Raw genomic sequence first — 20,621 nt, 5'->3', positions numbered from 1 at the left:
CTGCCTTTGTAGCCCTCTCAATAACAACTTTCCATGCAGCCTGCATTCCAGTAAACTAGACCAATGAAAATAATTCATACATTTTGTTAGTATAATTTTTTCAAAAACTCACTTTTATATTTCACACTGAAATTTGCAAAGTCTCTTTATTGGTCATTTAGGAGGGGCTATTCCTATTTTGCAGATGAGAAAACTTACTTAGGTTACATGACTTGCCTAGTGGCACTCACTATTAGTATCTGAAACATGATTTGAAATCAGATCTTCCTACCTCCAAGACAGACTGTCTTTACCTACCTCCCTAATGAACCTGTATGATATTGACAAATAAGTAGTAATCCCATTTCACAGTTGAAAAATCTGGGACAAAGAGAAATTATGAATTGCCCATGATTCCACAATTGGTAAATAGACTCAAAGTCCAAGTCTTCCACATTTTGCTATTTCCATGACCCCTAAACACAATCTACACATTCCTCATTATGCCTTTGTAATGCTCTTCTCTTTGTTCTTGTTAAATGTTAAATCTCTAGATGTTGAAATCTATCCATTCTTTCAGAAACTGCTAAAATGAATTGTCCTCCAAGATTTCAGTAATCCCCTGGCCTGCCTCCCTTTTCTAGCATTTTCTTTGCATCTTATCTACTATCTCTCAACATTTTTTTATAGTAAATTGTATAGATTCACTTTTTTTTTTTTTACCTTGTTCATGAGATGCTGGAAAGAGCATTAGGTTTGGAGAACCTACTCCAACAACTTCGCTTCCAAAGGGAGAGTTCAGCTATTTTAGGACAAGACTAACCTAGGGTTACTGTGGGTAGCAAAAGCCAGCAAAATAAGATTAAGGGTTTTTCACTTGTTGGGCTGTTGCTCCCTGATCCCAGAGTCCTCTGTGATTTAGGATTAGAAAATGTTTTCTGTCCTGTCATACCCATGGCTGGCAGTTTGCAAATCTTCAAATCATCCAGAAATTCCCTTTGGCCAAAATACAAAGGGGGACTATGAGGCTAAGGTAATATTAGGAGGTTCCATTGTGTCCCCATAAAAAATTGGGGACAAGACTGAAAGGATCTAACCAACTCTAGTTCCTTTTTCAGTTAACAGCAGAATTGCTGGTCTCTTTACAAATAATAATAATGATTGCAAGGTATACAGTATTTTAAGGTTTACAAAGCACATTGTGTCAAGTCAATAAGCATTAGGCAATTGCTATATTCCAGGCCCAGTGCCAAAGGCTAGAGATAAAGAGAAAACTCCTACATCCCATCCCACACTCCCAACAAAGCCAGTCATTCCTCTCCAGGAGCTCCCAATCTAGTTAAGAAAACTAATACAATTAGGCACAAACAGGATAAATTGAAGATAATCTCAGAAGAAGGGCATTAAGATTAAGGAGGACTGAAGAAACCATGCAGAAGAAGGAACTTTAGTTGAGTTTTGAAGGAAGCCAGGAGGTGAAGAGAAGGGAGAGAGTTCTAGACGTAAGGGGACAACCCAAAGTAGGAAGATCTTATGTTTCAGGAATAGGAAGCCAGTGTCACTGGATCTTAGATTATGTTCAGGGGAGTAAGGTACAAGAAGACTAGAAAGGTAGAAAGGAGACAAATTATGAAGAGCTTTGAAAACCAAACAGCAGATTTTATATTTGATCCTTGAGGTAAAAGGGAACCACTGGGGTTTAAATGGTCAGAAAGAAAGGTGTTGGGGACAGGATATAGTGACATGGTCAGATCTGTTCTTTAGGAACATAATTTTGACAGCTGAATGGAAAGACACTTGAAGCAGGGAAACCAAGCAGTAGGCTATTGACAACAGTCCAGGCATGAAGTGATAGGAGCTGGTATCTTCATGTGGTCAAATAGCATCAGTGCCAGAGGACATCAGGGTTCTCCAACTAATTAAAGAAATAAGGCTTCCTCTAGTCCTTTATTTCCTTTCATGTAGATCTATGCTCTGGAGAACACAAATGTTCTGTACCTCTTTTCAGGAGAATCTCAAAGGCCTGATCTCAACTGGATCCTAGTTCATCATTCTCTACTTATTGCTCTTCTCCAGATTTCTGACATTATTCTTTCTGGGCTAAAAAACTGGACAAACCCTGCACTATCATCCAATGTGTTCTCTGCCAGCCAATTCAAAGCTTTCCTGCCCCCAAGGAATGACATGGAGCTGGGTGAAGTCTGGTGGATCATTCCAGACACAGTGCTTACTACAGGTGTATACCTCTCTGACAACCGCTTCTATCCACCACCTCCCAAAGGCAAGGAGGTAAGGAAGGAACCTTGGACCCTGTGTTGAAACCAAGTTCTATAGCCAATATTTTACTTTATAGCTGGGAAATAAAATTTGGAGAAGGTGGGCTGAATTAGATTGGATTGTGTGAGATTTGGAGGAATAATTTAATGGATAAGGGCTGAAATAATTCAATTCAGTCTATCTTCCAAGCTAATTTTCCTATTATAGGCATATCCCAATGCATTTTAAACCTCTATTTCCCCAAACATAAAAGTGTTCCAGAGCCACTATGTAGCACTTTGCCTTAAATTTGATCTAAAGATTCAGACCTTATTTCTCCCCGGCCTTGATCAGATTGAATTCCTTCTCAACTTAGATGCTCATTCTGTTGTTCAGGCCTGACGTTACCTATTTACTGTTTCCTCCACATTCTTCCCTCTTCCCCACTGATGTTTCAGGCTCAAACTCCAGGAATCCCCTTCCCTTAGTATCAAAATAACAGTTTCCCTACTTCCACACTACCCAGGTCTTCTCCTGAGCTTGGTTCTTCAACAATTCTCAAGGATTTGGTGCCTTAGATTCAGATGGTTTCCACAGCTCAAGGATCAAGGGAAGAAAGAAATATCAAAAGTCTTTCAGAATAATCTCTTCAATCTATTGAAAAATGGGAAGGGGAAACAAATTCATCCTCATCTAGTACAAATGTATCATTGTAGTCATTTTTCTCTTGTCAAATCCAGGAGGAGAAAGGGTCCAGATGAAGTAGGCTCTTCCTTCCCACAGGTCATCATCCACAAATTGTTAAGCATGTTCCATCCAAGGCCCTTTGTGAAGACTCGCTTCGGACCCCAAGGCACAGTGGCTTGCCTTACAGCCATAAGTGACTCCTACTACACTGTTACTTTTAGGTGAGTATTTCCTACCTTTGGCTTTCCTGTGCAAGTAAGAAGAAAAGAGGCAAAACTATAGCCTTATACAACAGGGAATCGGAATGATTGTAGAATGCAAAGCAGCTGTCTGCTCCAGTTATCATAGATTATCTCTTTTGGAGATCATCCCAACCACTTCAATTCAACAAGCATTAAATGTCTACTATGTTCTGGGTACAGTGTTAAGTGCTGATAATAGAAACACAAAAATGAAACAATACTTTATTTCAATGATCTTAAAGTCTATAAGGGGCAAGGGAAACAGAAAAAATGTTAAATAAGTCAATGGATCTACCTTTTGTAGAAGGTAGCACTTGAACTATCCCTGAAAGAAAAATAAATTCATGGACATTCTTTACATGACCAAAACCTCTCCCAGTATCCCATTCCTGTCAGAAAGCCACCCCATATAACAAATATTTCTAAAGAAAATTTTAAAAATAGGCAAAACTGATCAGTACATATAAAAAGTCTAAAAATATGTTCGACATACCACCTCTGCAGATCTCCCACCATTGCAAAGGAGTATTGTAGAAGTATCAACCCACATCCCTTCTAAGCAACTTATATTTATAAGTGAACTAGGAATTTCATCAGCTGATAATGAGGAGAGAAAATTTTCCAGGTATAGGATACAGTTTGAACAAAGGACTAGATGTAAAAGATAGGATGTAATATCAATAAGTTTCTTTTGGTGCAGTGTAAAGCATATAGGGATAAGTAATGTGCAGTTAGTCTAAAAAGTCCGATAGAACACACCTCTCAGATTGGCTAAGGTGACAAGAAAAGATAATGATGAAATGCTATAGAGAATGTGGGAAAACTGGGACTCTGATACATTGTTGGTGGAATTGTGAACAGATCCAGCCATTCTGGAGAGTGATTTGGAACTATGCTCAAAAAGTTATCAAACTGTGCAGTGTTACTACTGGGCTTATATCCCAGAAATATCTTAAAGGAGAAAAAGGGACCCACATGTGCAAAAATGTTTGTGGCAGTCCTGTTTGTAGTGGCAAGAGACTGGAAACTGAATGGATGCCCATTAATTGGGGAATGGCTGAATAAATTATGATATGTGAATGTTATGGAATATTATTGTTCTGTAAAAAATGACCCAGCAGGATGAATACAGAGAGCCTGGAGAGACTTACATGAACTGATGCCGAGTGAAATGAGCAGAACCAGAAAATCATTATACACGGCAACAAGAAGATTATATGATGATCAATTTTGATGGACATGACTCTTTCCAACAATGAGATGATTCAGGCCAATTCCAATGATCTTGTGATGGAAAGAGCCATCTACACCCATAGAGAGGATTGTGGGTACTGATTATGGATCACAACATAGCATTTTCACTCTTTTTGCCGTTTGCTTGTATTTTATTTTCTAGTTTTTTTTCCTTTTTGATTTAATTTTTCTTATACAGCAAAATAACTATAAATATGTATACATATATTGGATTTAACATATATTTCAACATATTTAACATGTATATCTAGAAGAGGAAGGAGGAGAAGGAAGGAAAAATTTGAACACAAGGTTTTGCAAGAGTCAGTGTTGAAGAATTACCCATTCATATGTTTTGTAAATTTAAAAAAATTTTTTAAAGTCAGGAGTTAGTATGTAGAAGGCTTTAAATACCAAATACAAAAGAGATTATGTTTTATCCTGGAAAAAAAAGCTACTGAAAAAGCTTCTTGACCGTGACAGTGATATGGTCAGATCTGTGTCTTACAAATATCAATTGAGTATAAAGTATGGACTAATAAGTCTGGAGGCAGGGAGACCTACAAGGCCATTGTAGTGGTGCAGGCAAGAGGTGATGCAGGCTTCAACTGAGGTAATGGCCATGTGAGTGGAGGAATGTATATAGGTACCAGTGATAATATGGAAATAAAATTTACAATTGATTGGATCAGGGCAGGTGAAGTGATGCTATATGATTCAAACCTAGTAGACTGCAAGGATGGTAGTTTCCTTAAAAGAGTAGGAAAGTTTGGAGAAATGGGTTTAAGAGAAAAGATAATACTGAGAACTTTGGACATGTTAAGTCTGTGGGATATATGTTTATGGAGCACCAAGGTGGAAATGTCTAGCAAGAAGATGGTGATAACAAACTGGAACTTATTTGAAAGATTCAAGAGTCATTTGTATAGAGATGATCATTGCGAGTAGATGAGATAATAAAAGAAGGAAACAAAGTAAAAGAGGGCCCAGAAAAGAAGCTTGTGGTGCACTCAATACCTCAAAGGTGGGAGGTATTCATGCACAGTAATCTTAACAAAAAAACTGAGAAAGAGCAGGAAGTCAGACCAACATAAGAATCACAACCACCTAGGAAGGAAGAGTATCCAAGAGGAAGGAGTGGGCAACAGATAATTCAGAGAGGATTCAGGATGAATGAGAAGTCACTGGCTTTACCAGTGAACAGATCACTGATGACCTTGGAGAAAGTCAAAAGTCAGTAGAAATCTTTTTGCTGCTCATATGGGCCCAGAGAAGTGGAAGGTTGTGCGGAAAAGCCAGGATTCATCTATTTTGCCCCTCGTTATTTGCTCTTCGAGAGACTAAGTGGAAGTGATTGGCCTGAAGAAATCTGGGATTGTCTGGTACAACACCCACTGACCTGGCCCTTGGTGCCTGAACACTAAGATTGGGTCATCATCCAATTGCTTCATAGGCTGAATGGTGTTAAATACTCAATATATTCTTCCTACCAGCAGGTGGAGATGACTCCCTGCATTTTCTCTCTGTGTGTGACTGTGTGCACATCTCCCTTTTCATCTCTCCCTCCCTCCTTCCTTCTTTCCCTCTCTTTGTTCCTAAAAGCCCCCTCCTCCTGATGTTATTTCTCATTTCCAGTGGTCTTCCTCCTCCTTGTTTCATTGGGTACTCTCTCCTTTTATGCTCTTCAGGTTCTCCAAGCTCCTTTCTTCTACTGATTTATCAAAACCTTCTGAATTCTGTGAAGCCCAATGGTCACAGTATAAAGATTTCAAATTGGACAGGTCCTTAAGAGGTTGTGGAGTTGAAGTTCTATCCATTTATTTTACAAATAAACTGAGGCTTAGTGAATTCTTGTGTTATTATTCCCATTCTCGCACCTGGAGGGAAACATTGCTTGCTCTCTTCTCTTTCTCTTCTGCCCACAGGATTCATGCAGAATTCCAACTCAACCAACCACTCCACTACCCTTTCTGGTTCTGTCCAAGCCAGTTCACTGGACACATCATCCTCTCCAAAAATAGCAACCATGTCCAGGACTTCAAGCTCTTTGTACCTAATGAAAGGTAGGATTCTGTGGTAGAGAGGGCCCCATCAGATACATGTCCTTTTAGTGGAGTTTGAGGCTCTGGCTTAAGGCCTAGAGGACAACTATTGTCAACATCTCTTTCAGTTCCCCTTTTTCCTGTCCTCAGAGCCAATAAAGTGGAAAGCCAATAAATTAAGGGGGAAATAGTGTTTACAATCCCAGATAAATAACTTGCATTATATTGGGACCCCAAAAAGCAAAGGATTGCTTGACAGCACCAACCTATCCTTATACCTAGGTGGGAAGGCCTAATGCTCCTCACAATCTGTACTCAAAAATTGATTGAGAACAGGAGAGATGCCCTCTAATCCTCTAGCTCTAACCCAAAATCTGTAAGATCTAAAGGGTTCCCACACTCAGAACTTGACCTCAGAAAACTTAGATGGGGGGAGTACATAGCAAGTAAATCTTTCATAACCATATTTTAACCCAAAGCCCCATGTACCCACTTTTCACTCACTGTTCATCCTCAGGATAACAAGGGAACATAGCTCAGTCCCTGGTTTTGTTCTAATCTAGCCTTTCAATCTCCCTCTTCCTTCCTATTGAAGTATTACTTTCTTTAAAAAATGTTTGTGCATCCCCTCTATTCTGATAATCCCTTCCTGTACATTTTAATGTCTCCATTCTTGGTGCTATTCCTCCAGCTAACAGTATTTCCCTAGCTGTCATCTTCAACTCTTTCCCCATTCAGATTTGTGGGAAACAAGGAAAAGTGGGGGAAAGGGCCTCCCCCATTACTATTTGGGAAATGTCATCCCTTCTCCCCATTACACCAGGTTGTCCTCAAAGCTACCTACCCTACCTCCCTTCTTCCCTCAACTATTTTTATCCCAAATGAAAATATTCCTGATACAGCTCTGATTCCATTGTATGAGTGAATCTGACCTATCAGTGCTCTATCCCCAACATGCAATCCTTTCCCAGCATACCACTTCTCTCATCAGGTCTCTGAACGTGGGTTTGCAGTGGTTGCATGGGCCCCTACTGAATCCACATGTGGATCTTGGTTATCTCCCTCAGGTATGTCTGACTTTGTCCTTAAGAAGTAGTATAATATAAATGAATTTTCATGTTACTAGGTAAGAAGTAGTTCGAGATGTGCAAAACTCAGAAGACATCACAGGACATAGGATGCTATTTATTAAATGAAATAGCTCATAAACTAAACCAAATATGATTAAGCAATGTGCTTCAGGTTGTCATGAACTTTTTTAAAGTCAGAGGGGAAATGAGGAAGGAAGCAAGGGCAGGATTTAGGGAATAAGGAGGGAATTAGAGAGGTGTTGTGGGAGGGGGCAGGATGGGTGATTAAAAGTTCTGACAGTAAGACTGAATGGTCTGATTAAACTTCCTCTTTCACATCACTTATATCTAACACTTGAACCAGATATAGCACGAGTTTTCTCACTAGTCTCCTATCATTATATTCCCATCCTAACTTTTAGGAGTGTTTCCCTAGTTATGCTACTCCAAATCTAGTATGATTAGGACTGGAGGGTGAGGCTAGAGATTCCCTGCCAGCTTTCCCCTTATGGATGCAGAGGGATGACAAAGCATAGGGCTCCACAGCCTTAGCCTGTAGAAGCGCAGTTGAACATTAGGAATAATTGTGAATAAGAATGGCCCATTTTTATAAGTCTGGACCCACTAAAACCGTGTGAGGTGAGTAATTTAAATGCTGCTATCCCCATGTAGAGAAGAGGAAACAGACTGACAGGCTAAGTGGCTTTACCATAGTCACATAGAGAAGTGGAATGGGATTCAGGAGTTCAGCCCAGGTGCTCTGACTAGGACTCTTCCCGTACCATTCTTCATATTAAGAAAACTGGTCCAGGCAAATCATAGCTGTGGTGATGTTGGTTCATCTACTCTCTGGAAACTGCCCACTCCCAGGATCTGACCTGGAAGTTGTATTAGCACTGTGGAAACTAAGGCCCAAAGAGAAGTTAAATAGATTTGTCAGAGATGAACTTTTGGGCAGCAGAGGTAGAGTGCAAACCTGTCCTTGGATAGTGTTCTTTCCACTCCAGACCAGACTGCCTTCTAAAGCCTTTCTACCAGGAGCTCTAGGATGTTCCCCAGTCAGGGATTGTTGGCTAACTAGTAGGACATGCTCTGCCATGGGTCGTGGGTAAAAAGTCCAAAAAAATCTGAGGCTCAAGTCCTGGCTTTGTCATTTGCAAATTATCCTTGGGTAAGTGTCTGAACCTTACTGTGGAGCCTCAGTTTCCATTGGTAAAATGGAGATTTTTTTGTAGTATCTGCTTCCCAGATGTTTTATGAGCATGAAATGAGGCAATATGTGTGAAGTACTTTCTTCTTATTAGATGTATGAAGATCAGCAACCCTTATCCCATTTCTTCAGGGAGAGAATCAATCCTTGATGCCTTGGACATGATTACATCTCATTAAACTGAGCCAGTGAGAGATTCAGATCTCTTAAAGTCTTATACTAATCTTAACCATCCAGCCTAAAGAGCATTAGTGGTTGTTGTTAATAATAATAGTAACAGCTAAGATTTATATAACACTTTTACAATTTTCAAGGTGCTTTTCATATGTTGATTCTATTTGAACCTCAGTAACACTAGGATATAATGCCATTTTTATTCTCACTTAACAGTTGCAGAAATTGAGGTAAAGCTAAGAAAGGCAGAAGTGTCTCACCCAAGCTCACGTAGCTAGCCAATGTCTTAGACAGTTTCATACTTAGGTCTTCCTGACTCCAAGTCCAGGTCCTCATCCACTATACTATCTACCCGCCTTATATGTGCTGGGAATTTGGGATACAAAGATACATTCTATCAGGGTAATATAATGTATAAACAAACAAGTGAATCCTGGGATTTGTGGGAAGTCAATAGAAAAACATGCAGCATGCAATTATTTATTACTTTGGGCTCCACTCTCATCTCAGGATGAAGCTTTCAAATGAAAAAAAAAAAAAAGCTGTATGTTTTGATATCACTCTATTTTAACTTGCCTGTGTACTAACTGTCACAGTACAGATTTTGGCATTTTTGCCCTTTCTTCCTTTGGAAGGCTTTGTAACAAAAGAAGTCAGAAGTCCTGGTTTAAATTGCCTGTTTGCTATGTGGATTTAGGGAAATCATAACCTAACCTTTTTGTTTCCTCATCTATAAAAGGGGGGAAAATATTAAGTCCAACCAACCAAGTTTTTGTGGGACAAATAAGAGCATGCAAAACATTTTGTAAACCTTACTGCAATACATAAAATACCCACATTATCTACTTTGAAGTGCTCTTCTGGTCAATGGCATAGAAGGAACCAATGCTTGCTAAGGCTGCCAGTTGAGTACTCATTGCCAGATTAGAGAAGGTAACCACACTAATGAAATCAGAAACTTTTAAGGTATTGAAAACTTTTTTTGATTCATTTTTATTTTCAGTCCAAATTCTCTTCTCCTCTCCTTTCACTCATTGAAAAGTCAAGAAAAACAAAAACTCATTAAAAATATATATAGTTGGGGCAGCTAGATGGCAAAATGGATAGAGCATCAGCCCTGAAGTCAGGAGGACCTGAGTTCAAATCTGACCTCAGACACTTAAAACTTCCTAGCTATGTGACCCTGTGCAAATCATTTAACCCCAATTGCCTCAGCAAAAAATAATTTAAAAAATATAGTTTTGCAAAAAAATTTCCCTTACTAGCCATGTTCCTAAAAATAATGTAAAAGAGAAGAATATGTTTGGCTATACTCTGAATCTTATCAACCCTCCATTTCAAGGTAATAGGATATTTCATCCAAGTCCTTTGGAAATGTCATTGGGTTGATTAGAATTCTAGAGTCTTTCAAAGTTGTTTTTGCAATATTGATACTATTGTATCTATTCTCTGCTCTCTTCACTTTGTATCAGTTCGTGAAATTATTCTTAGGTTCTTTTGAACTCCTCTCATCATTTCATACAGCATATTCATATCCCATAACTTCTTCAGCTATTCCCCAACTAATGAGTATCACCTACATTTCTAATGGTCACTTTTTGTGAAGATGGCATGCATTGATTATCAGATATTTGTTTCTATTCCCATTCAGTATTTTCCTAGTGTCAATTATATGGACCTTTTCTAAAATTTTATTCATCTCCATAACTTATTTTTTTGTATTAGATGTATGAGATAGGTAAGAAAAATAAATTGAGATCCTTCATTACTATAGTTTTAATTTCTATTTCATCTTCCTGTAACTCATGTATCATTCCTTTAAGAATTTAGATCCTATGCTATTTGTTATATATATGTTCAATATTGATATGTTATTTATTGTACCTTTTAGCAAAATGGATCTTCCCTATTTGTCTTTAATTAGGTCTGTTTTTGCTGTTTATCTGAGATCATGATTATTAAACCTGTTTTTGTTTTTGTTTTTTTTTACTTCAGCTGAAGAATAATAGATTCTCCTCCAGCCCTTTATTTTAATTCTGTGTGTATTTTTCTGTTTCAATATTTCTTGTAAACAACATTGTCAGATTCCGGTTTTTCAATCCATTCTGCTATCCTCTTCCATTTTAGGAATAAGCTCACACCCTTCACATTCATATTTATACTGCTGTGTACCTGTCTTCATTTTATTCTCTTATACTATCCTTCTCTTTTTAACTGTCCCTTCTTAAGAGTCTCTCTTCTAAGTACTGCCTCCCTTAATCTTTTCTCCCTCTTATTCCCCCTCTTTCTTAACCCCTTTTCTTCCTACTTTGCTGAAGGAAATCCAACTATATGAGTATTTCTATTCTTACAAATTCAGATGAGAGAATAAAGTTTGAGTTTTCTACCCACTCCACACTCAATGGTTGTATAATCATTTGTGTAAACTCTTATATGTCCCACTTATGAGAAATAATCTTACCCATTATTTTTCTCTTTCCTCCTTTTTTCAGTGTATTCTTCTATATCATCCTTCCATTCTTCGTTTGAGATCACCCAAATGTAATAAAATCATACCCAAGTCTTCTAGCTAGACTCTGTTTAACATTAAACTATTTTGGAGAGTGGAGTATTACCATTGTGTTGTCTTTATAACTTTTTCTTCATACTGCTCCATTCCCAGAGACATGACACAAAATATTCTTCCCTCACAAATTTCCATAATAAGAGGTATAGTTTATAATTAAAATCTCCCCACTCTCTGATATGTTACTAATCATCTGTAGCTGTCTCACAACTATTGTGAAGAGGGGACTTATATCCTAAATCTTCTGAGACTAAAAGCAAATGGACCCACGCTTAATATTCCCATGTAAGCCAAAAGTTGGCAAAATATACACCTCAAATGCCCCTTCCTGAGATGTGATTTCCCTCCTTCAGCAACTTCCTTTGTACCTCTATAGCTGTCATAGTCTCTACTTTTAAAAATTGGGGTTTCAGTGAGAATGGAGCTTCAAAGGAGGCAAAAAACAGAAATCTGAATTATTTCTTACCATTGCTGATGCAATGAAGGTTATACTCTTTTTTTCGCAGGAAAATACCACTCCAAGCCCACCATCTTCTGGTAGAAATTTTCTTAAACTGTGGGTTGCGATCCCATGTGGAGTAATGTAATTAGAATAAGGAAGGCAAAAAATATGATCTATTATCAGTAAATGTGTGGTTTACATAATTATTTTATATGCCTATAAATACAGGGTTCAATAAAAATTCTTCAGGCAAAAAGGGATCAAGAGTGGGAAAGTTTAAGCTCTACTCTACTAGAGCAATTAAGTTTGCACTAAACCATGCATATCCTTTCTTCCTTAAAATAAGAAATCACATATTTGCAAATTGACAGACATGTTGCTATTTATAACTTTAGAACTGGGTTTTTCTCTACATAAAAACTTATTCACGGGACCAAAAGTGCAAATTTTGGAAAGCTGTATCTCCCATGTCCCTTCTCAGGTCCTTAAAAATGGTCCATAATCCAAAGAATTCCTTGAGATGACTAAGCTCTCCCTGTCCTTTCTTCCCAGATGGAGCTAGAGGCCTCTGGCCCTTCAATGCCATCTAGCATCCAGGATGAGAAGAGTAATGAAACTGGCAGCTGTCTGCCCTCAGAGGAGGCTGTCCAGTTTAAAATGGAGGATATTCTGTGGCAGCAGGAGCTGAGCAGGGAAGAAGCTGCCCAGCAGCTAGAAAGAGCTATGTATGACTTCAAGAAGGTGAGGAGTTTTAAAGAGAGGAAAGGTAGCCTTTTCCAGTTTGGTGCTCCTAGCTAAAACAAAGATCTTGAGGGGAACATTGTTATAGGAAGAGATTGAGTGTGAGGAGTTGAGGTTCTTAGGGTTCAATTCAATTCAGCCTACTTTTTGAGTGCCTACTATGTGGAAGGCTTTGGGCTAGGTACTGGAGATCCAGAGACAAAAACGAAGCAGTCCTTGCCTTCAAGAAGCTAATGTTGCATTGGAAGATGTAAATTATTCACAAATAAGTAAATACAGATCATTTGAGAGGGGAGGGAATATTGACTACTGATGGGTCTGGGGAAGATGCCACAGAAGAGATGATACTTGAGGTGAGCAGCAAAGATTCCTGGAGATAGATATGATGGAACGATGCCTTTGGACTTGAAGGAAAGTTGATCCAACTAGACAGAGGCAGAAGATAGGATACTGAGTTCAAGCATTAGTAATGTGATTGACAGATACCAGTCTGTCTAAGATAAAATGCATATAAAGAGATGATAGCAATTAAAGAGAAAAGGAGAGATCTGAATCAGATTGTGGAAGGCCTTAAGAGACTGAGAAGTTCATATTGTTTCTCCCACCATACAATCTGACCCTGGCAGGAGTTCCTAATGATGTATTTGCCTTTCAGAGCTCTGTGGCGGCTTTACCATGGAAAGGAACTAGAGACATAACATAGTTAAACAGAGTTCTTGTGATAGGAGGGTGGATTTTGCCTCACTCTACCCATCTTGCTCCCAACCTGTATTAGAATCAAGTATAACCACTCCCCATCCCTGCATTCAAGCAGACCTCAGCCTTTCCCTCTGTGCTGGCTGTTTCCTCAGGTCCAGTATTTACCTTTCACCAAAGCTTTTGACAGAGCTAGAGCTGAGAAGAAGCTGGTGCATTCAGTCATTTTGTGGGGAGCTCTAGATGACCAGTCTTGCTGAGGTGAGGAATCTTGGCCAATTCCTGGTAGAGTTAAGGGTGAAAGTTGGTGGTCTCATACCATATGCCCTAGATGGAGGGATGGGGAATTCAGTGGGCAAGTAAGGGCTTTCTATGCTGGGTTTCAAAAGGAAAATAGATATTACAACTGTCCCCCAATATTACAGACTACTATTATTTCAAGCTATTTTCCCTAAATAACTTTCCTTTGAACAGGTTCAGGGCACACTCTTCGGAATATTGTCCTGAAAAATTCATCAATCCTCACCCTCCTTAATGAGAGATTCATCAGCACTTGGTCTCTTTTTGAGGACTTAGAAAAGATACTGGTAAATATAAAGGGAGGGAGGGAGCTGGACTTCTGAGAGAATTTTCTGGAAGTGCCTCAAGTCCAAGAAATGGAATAACAGGGCCCCTCTCCAACTGTGACTTCCTCTCAGAATGAAGAGAATGAATTCTATAAGAAGCTGGCTCAACTGCATTTGGAGAAATACGAGTTCCCTGTAGAATCACTGGTCTGCCTACCCAATGGAACAGTGGTTTGTGTCTCATCCCAACCTACCTTCCCCTAACCTCTGCTGACTCAGCGGAGACCATTCTACCACCCCCCCTTCCCAAAAGAGAATTTGTTCTAGTACCTATTATGTAGAAAAGAATGCTGGTCCTATACAAGCAGTGAGACTTTGATCTAGGCCTTCAAAGGGTGGTAGCTTTTCATAGATGAAACTGAGATATAATCATCCAGACAAAGATGTCGCAGGAGCCAAAGTAGCAATGAATATGACCTCTGCAGGGAACCATGAAGACTGGGCCTGGTATGGAAGGATTGTTAACAGGAGGAGAGATTGTAAACAATTTCAGTGGGATCTAGTGATGAGTACATTTTATAGTTCTTTAAGGTTTGCAAAATGCTTTAGAGAAGAGACATGAAATTAAGCAAATTGTCTACAGTAAAAAAGCTAATTATAGTGTGGGTTAGATAGAAAACTGAAAACCCAAGTCTGAGTGAATTTAGTGTTTTTCACTCTTATCATATTTAAAAAAGAAGACCAGATAAATTGGGCATTGAGCAGGGAAACCTGTGAGAGATGTTTTAGGGAATTACTCTGGCAACAAATACAGTATTATTGAATGAGGAAAAACTAGAAGGGTTTCTTTTCCCTGAGCTCTGGCCAATCTCTTTCAATTCCTTCCTCTGACTTGGGAACTAAATCCTGTGGTGCTGGCAGAGTCCTTTCCCCTTCCCTCCCTTCTTTCCCTTCCCTCTTTCCCCTCTCTCTCTCCTCTCTCCCTCCCTCCGTTCTTCTTCCCTCCCTCCCTTCTTCTTCCTTCCCTCCCTTCTTCCTTCCCTTCCTTCCTTCTTTCCCTTCCTTCCTTCCTTCTTCCTTCCCTTCTTCCTTCCTTCCCTCCCTTCTTCTTCCTTCCCTTCCTTCCTTCTTCCTTCCCTTCCTCCTTCCTTCCTTCCTTCTCTTCCCTCCCTCTATCCCTCCCTTCTCTCTCTCTCTCTCTCTCTCTCTCTCTCTCTCGCTCTCTCTCTCTCACTCTCTCTCTCTCTTCTCTCTCTCCCCCTCCCTTCTTCTCCCTCCCCCTCTCCTTCTCCCTCTCCCTATCTTTCTCCTTCTCCCTTTTCCTCTCCCCTTTCCCTTTTCCTCCCTTCCTCAGTCTCTCCTGTCTTCCCTTCTCTTTCTCCCTTCCTATCTCTCTTTCACCCTCACCCCTCATCTTTTTCCTAGGTCAACAACATCCATGCTAATGATTTCTTGTTCAAGACTCCTCCGGGACACCAGGAAAATGAAAAAGTCATAGCCTTCTATTCTCCTATGTCCTTGAAATCTCCAGAGATCTATGAAGAATTCCTGAGAGAAGGACTCCTCAGAGCTCAGGTCTTTCTCCAGCCCTAAAGCCCAGACTATGGGAATTGGGGACTTGATTCTCTAATCAAGCAAGATTCTTCCAATCATCAGAGCTGACATTTCCCTACCTATACAACAAGAAATGTAGATGTGACCCTAAAGTCAAAGTGGTCTTTAGTTCATTTCAAGGTCACTGATTCTCTTTCTACTAAAAAGCAGCCAATATCATTCCCTTTGAAATACGAAATAGTGACCAAAGATTCCATGTTTCAGGATCTCTCCTGCAATTTCAGGATCCTGATGATAGTGCCTAAAAGTAGCAGAGTTCCTTCTGGCCATGTGACATAAGGTTGCTGTAACCTCCCTAAGAGTTTAGAAGCCAGCAATGTTTGTTTGTTTTTTTAAGGGAGCATAGAACCAAATTATCTTTTGCTTCTTGGTAATAACCTCATTCTCCAACCTTCCTCTGGGCCACCTCTAATGCATCCACAAAGAAGTGACCAAGACCAGGACATATCTGCAACCTCATTATGTAAATGTGAAATATAATTAATTAAATATTCCACACAGTTTGAAGATAATTTTTGATAGCTCCACTGAGTAGGAGAAAGAGATTCTATTTCCTTCCAGTGACTGTGCTTTATGATGGCTGGATCTTAAATCCCAGATGGATCAAGCTTAATGTCTTCACAGTCTCAACTGGAGGAGAAAGTTCTCTTTTCTCTTGGTCAGGACTTTAAAGCAGTCTTTTTTTGTGGGAAGAGATGTTATGGAGTAAGTTCCCTGCCATCATTTTTCCACACTTTCTTTGACCAATTAAGAGATAAATACCTTTCCTCCAAGTATAAAATGTCTGTCCTAGTAAATAGCCTGGTTGCTTTTCTCTGGCTGGCAACTTCCTCTCTTTTTGTAAGATCTGGTTAGGGACTTATACATCAATAGAAACATTGCAATTTTCATGGTCAGAACTGATAATCCCTCTCAAGAGAATTTTATTTCATTCACATTGAATTCTTTGATGGCAAGAATTATGTGTTCCCATGTATGGGACAAAGACCACCAGTTCAAATAAATCAAAATTTCTCAAGGTAAAAGCAGAAAGGAATTTTATTACAATCTTGTGAGAAAGAAGAGCATCTCCCTCCCAACAAGCAGTAAGACAAGAAGAAAAAAGGTATAGTAAGCAAAAAATGATTATATATGGGTCTAGGATAATGCTCCCTATAGGCTTGATCTTTGCCTTGATTAATCAAGACAAATGACCTTAAATTCTAAGTGATAAATGACAACAATATCTTTAGAATTACTAAATTACCTTCTATGGGTGTTGCAATGCCAAAATGAGGCTAAAGTCTGACAAAGAAAAGGGCTACAAGATCTAGTTCTTTGAAAACCACACAGTTTCTGGAGAAAAAGTTGTGCTGGAGCACAGCTGACCTTCAGTCAATTTTTAGAACACAGTCTCCATCTTATGAGACAGATTTCACAGTTCACTTCAATTTCTCCCCCTCCCCCTCTCATCAGTTGAAAGCTTCTTTTTACTTTCTGGTTAACTTCACTTCAGGGTCTGACCTATCCCCCGAGACTATGGTTCTCACCCTTGTCTCTTGAGCAACATCAACTGTGCTAATCCCATGACTATAGCTACTACCTTATTAATCATTTTGGACAGTTTTCTAAGCCATATTGGTAATTAGTGGTGGCATACGGGAGACATAACTCCATTGAGGACTATTAGGAGAAACCATAAAGCCTGTCTCCAACAGGCTTCTCCAAACTAAAACTACGAAGGGTTTAAAGTTAAAAGGTGAGGTCCAAGTTTGAATCAGACATGTGCTAATTTTCTGATGTCTTTATATCTTTTGCCAAGGCAAAAGTATTTTCTCCGGAAACAGCCTTCTCTCATGGGAATATTAGTTATAAATCAGATAATTTCCTCCCTTCCTTGCCCTTCATTCTAATCACCTGCATAATACAGATTGGGAATAGGAGGACCCCACTAAGTGTTATGAGGATAGCCTTCCACAGACATCTCCTGAATGGAGTTTTATAATCCCAGTTTTCTTCTCGGGCTCAGGTAGCAGGATTACCTATCATCTCAACCAGTTATATCCCCAGTAATTAGAGAAGATAACCTTCACAAATTAAAATGCCCATCACAAAAGCAACAAAAATGCTAAAACAGATATATCTAGCAGTAGATGACTAGGTCAAATACTTATTTAGGATATAATGACCACATTTTTAGATGGGAAACTGCAAGATCTTACATCTACTGAACACTTCTCCTGATTATAGAAATTTTCTAAAGAGGAAAAAGCAGGGACATGATTATAATCAATAACTGGTCCTTCAGGCCTCAGCCTGAGAACACATGACAGAATAAAGCATCTTTGGCTAATTGCCAGACTCAGAAATAATCATGTGGGTTCTTAGTCAAAGGAACACTACTGGGAAACTTAAATCAGAAAGATCCCACTCTTAAGTGGAGGCCAAGAATGTCCTCCCAACTCTTGGCCAGATAAACTAATCTCCACCTGTAACAATTCAAGATCACTTTCTTCTGAGTAGTCTGTGTCATATTCCTTTTAGATGAGGGATCACTGGCTTGATCCATTAGACAATATCTTGAATTTAAAATTCCAAATATCAGCTACAGTCCTAAGAGATTTTATCTCAAATTTAATTACAGTTTTAGGTGAATTTAGCTCGCAAGGATCACATATTCTACATAGATATTGACTCTGACCTTACATTGATAACAGAGATTCATCCTAGAAAATTCACAGCTTATTGTTCATACCTAGGTAGATGGTTTTAATTTAAACATTACACAAATCATTTTGTTTTTAAAATGCTCAATACATAGGAAAATGATAAATTGCATATTGTCAGTTTATACATTTTCAAAGGGACAAAGTCAAACTATTATTCACAAGTCCTTTTAAATGGGTACAACTTTAAGATGACTCAATACAACCAATTAAACAACACAATATAGAATATCCTAATTTCACATAAAACTTTTATCAGAATATTCATGCTAAAAGATGTTCATTCAACTTCCTCCAATTGAGTCCCTATAAACTTTTTTGGAAATATAACAGGTACAACACCAATATTAAATTCCACAAAGCACAAATATTCACACCTCTCACCAAAACATTCCTAATTGCAAAGTCAATTTTAAAGGTTATAAGTTGTCCTTAACAATCCATTCTTGAGGTTCCTCCACAGGTCTTGTAAGCCTGGTGTTCAAAGCCTACAGACTACAATCTTAGTTATCTGTAATATCTGGTAAGGTCCTTCCCACTCAGCTTCTTCCAGGACTTAGTGCTCATTCTCTTGCAAACTGCAAACTCCACAGGTTAGCAATCCCTGTTTCCTAACAGCTCAAAAAGGATGAGGACACAGCCAGTATATAATTCCTTAAAAACTTAAAACTTTTTTTTCAAAAGATGGGCTTTCCCTTTCTCCTCCCAAATAAACCAGTCTCACATGGGGAAACTCCCAGATCACTTTTGGGAACAGTTCTAATTTAACAAAGCCATAGACAAACATTTGGCCCAAGGCAAGTTAGTCTCTAATATCAATTTAGTAATCAGTTTCTTAAGAATCTGATTTCTTTCCACTTTTCCAGATAAGGTCAGATGTACAGATGTATGGAATTGCCCCTCAATTTACAATTCCTCCCCATTATTTTTTATAAAACTTTAGAAGTAAAATGTGTTCCATTTATCTGAAAAATCTCTACCAATCCATATTTAGGTATAATTTGTTATTCTACTTACCCTCTTAAAGCAGAGTTCAGGGGAAAGTTTCCCCCCACTTCCCCCTATATTTCCCCAAACGTGTCATTTCATTAAAACCTATTTTGGAGCCAGGCTACATTCCTTCAGAGGGACATCTCAATACCTTGTTTATCTTAGAAATGTTACATTTTAGATACAATTTGTTCTTCAATTACACATATCCCCATACAGCAAATTTTCTTGCTTTTATTTAAAGGGAGAAAGCAAGACAAACCTTAAGATTAATATTCTAAATAGCTTTGGATCAAATTTCACAAAATTTGTATCACATATCCAGCTGGGCTGACAAAATGTTAAAGTACAGCTCATGAGATGTTTACAAATTAATATATAATTTAGAAAGCAACATAGCATTTTAGGATTAAATTAGGATTTACAAACATGTGACCTCTTTAGGTAAGTTACCAGAGAATCAAAAATTTTAACTTAAAATCAAATACAGATTTAAATTTCTAGTAACAATACATTTCTAAAGTCTTATACCAGAATAAATAAGTTCCCAATATTAGTATGCACAAATTAATAGTAACTATCCCATTCAATTTCAGAATCAGAATTCCAATTTAAACACAGCCCCAAACTTAAAGGGGTAGAAAACTGTCCTTTCAAGTCCTACCACAGAGTTTTAAGAAATTGGCAGACTCTTAAGATCCTGGGGGAAGAGGGTTGGAGAAATTTGGACCCAGGTGTCTGGCTACGAGTCTGTGACCCAGTGACTATCTCACTGTTTATGCCAGAAATGCTGAGAGGGGGCCCATGTCAAAGACATTGGGGCACCAGTGCAGACCCAAGAAGAATTCAGGTCAGCCAAGAATACCTCCTTAGCCAAGATCGATTCCACAAACCTGAAAAGCTTAGAAAAAGCCAGAGGGTTGTTTTTTGGGTTTTTTTTTTTTTTTTGGTTTTGGTTTTTTGGGGGAAAGAGGGTTTTTTTCCCTTCAAAAGTTTCCCTCAAAAGGCTTTTAATCATGTAAAACAGACCTACTTAAAAAGAATAGACCAACTCAATTTAAAATCCCAGAATCTGCTAATGATTTTAACAGTTCTGTAATTTAATTTAATTTCTGCAGACTTGTTAGCCTGCTCTAGATCCACAGAAATGTCATTTTTATTTCATTTTTTTTGGAAATTTATATTCCAATAACATTCAGGGTACTAGATAACAAACCAAATCCGAGTTCTACAATCTCAGAAGGAACGCGTTACTAAATCAATTTAGGTAGAACAGAACCAATCTGTGTCACAACCAATTAAGTTTCCAATTTTAACACATAGCAATTTAAAGTTAAATTTAAATTAAAATTAAATTTAAAGTCAGTCTAAAAGAATTATACTATGAATTCCAGCAATTCCAACAATT

At 38.5% G+C, this 20,621-nt stretch overlaps 1 protein-coding gene and 1 long non-coding RNA gene across 3 annotated transcripts in view; one reads left to right on the top strand and one right to left on the bottom strand.

Annotated features, from left to right (window-relative positions):
* The window catches only part of LOC127555678 (selenoprotein N-like), a 61,673-nt gene extending 45,153 nt beyond the window's left edge, over positions 1–16,520 (top strand). For both annotated transcript variants that reach the window (XM_051988186.1, XM_051988184.1), the window contains exons 4-12: positions 2,056–2,268; positions 3,019–3,143; positions 6,323–6,460; positions 7,431–7,506; positions 12,454–12,642; positions 13,494–13,599; positions 13,813–13,925; positions 14,037–14,135; positions 15,330–16,520. In XM_051988186.1, coding sequence (XP_051844146.1) covers positions 2,056–2,268; positions 3,019–3,143; positions 6,323–6,460; positions 7,431–7,506; positions 12,454–12,642; positions 13,494–13,599; positions 13,813–13,925; positions 14,037–14,135; positions 15,330–15,497 — 1,227 coding nt within the window. In that variant the 3' untranslated portion in view covers positions 15,498–16,520. The remainder of the gene's footprint in view (positions 1–2,055; positions 2,269–3,018; positions 3,144–6,322; positions 6,461–7,430; positions 7,507–12,453; positions 12,643–13,493; positions 13,600–13,812; positions 13,926–14,036; positions 14,136–15,329) is intronic.
* LOC127555681 (uncharacterized) lies at positions 12,726–14,874 on the bottom strand. Its single transcript, XR_007952259.1, has 3 exons — positions 14,235–14,874; positions 13,507–13,665; positions 12,726–13,067 (listed from the first exon to the last, which is right to left on the bottom strand). It is a non-coding gene; the product is annotated as an uncharacterized LOC127555681 (long non-coding RNA).
* Positions 16,521–20,621: the final 4,101 nt, after the last annotated feature.

Source organism: Antechinus flavipes, chromosome 3 (genome assembly GCF_016432865.1).
Source record: "Antechinus flavipes isolate AdamAnt ecotype Samford, QLD, Australia chromosome 3, AdamAnt_v2, whole genome shotgun sequence".
Taxonomy (NCBI): Eukaryota; Metazoa; Chordata; class Mammalia; order Dasyuromorphia; family Dasyuridae; genus Antechinus; species Antechinus flavipes.
This window is presented reverse-complemented; position numbering and strand designations above follow the sequence as displayed.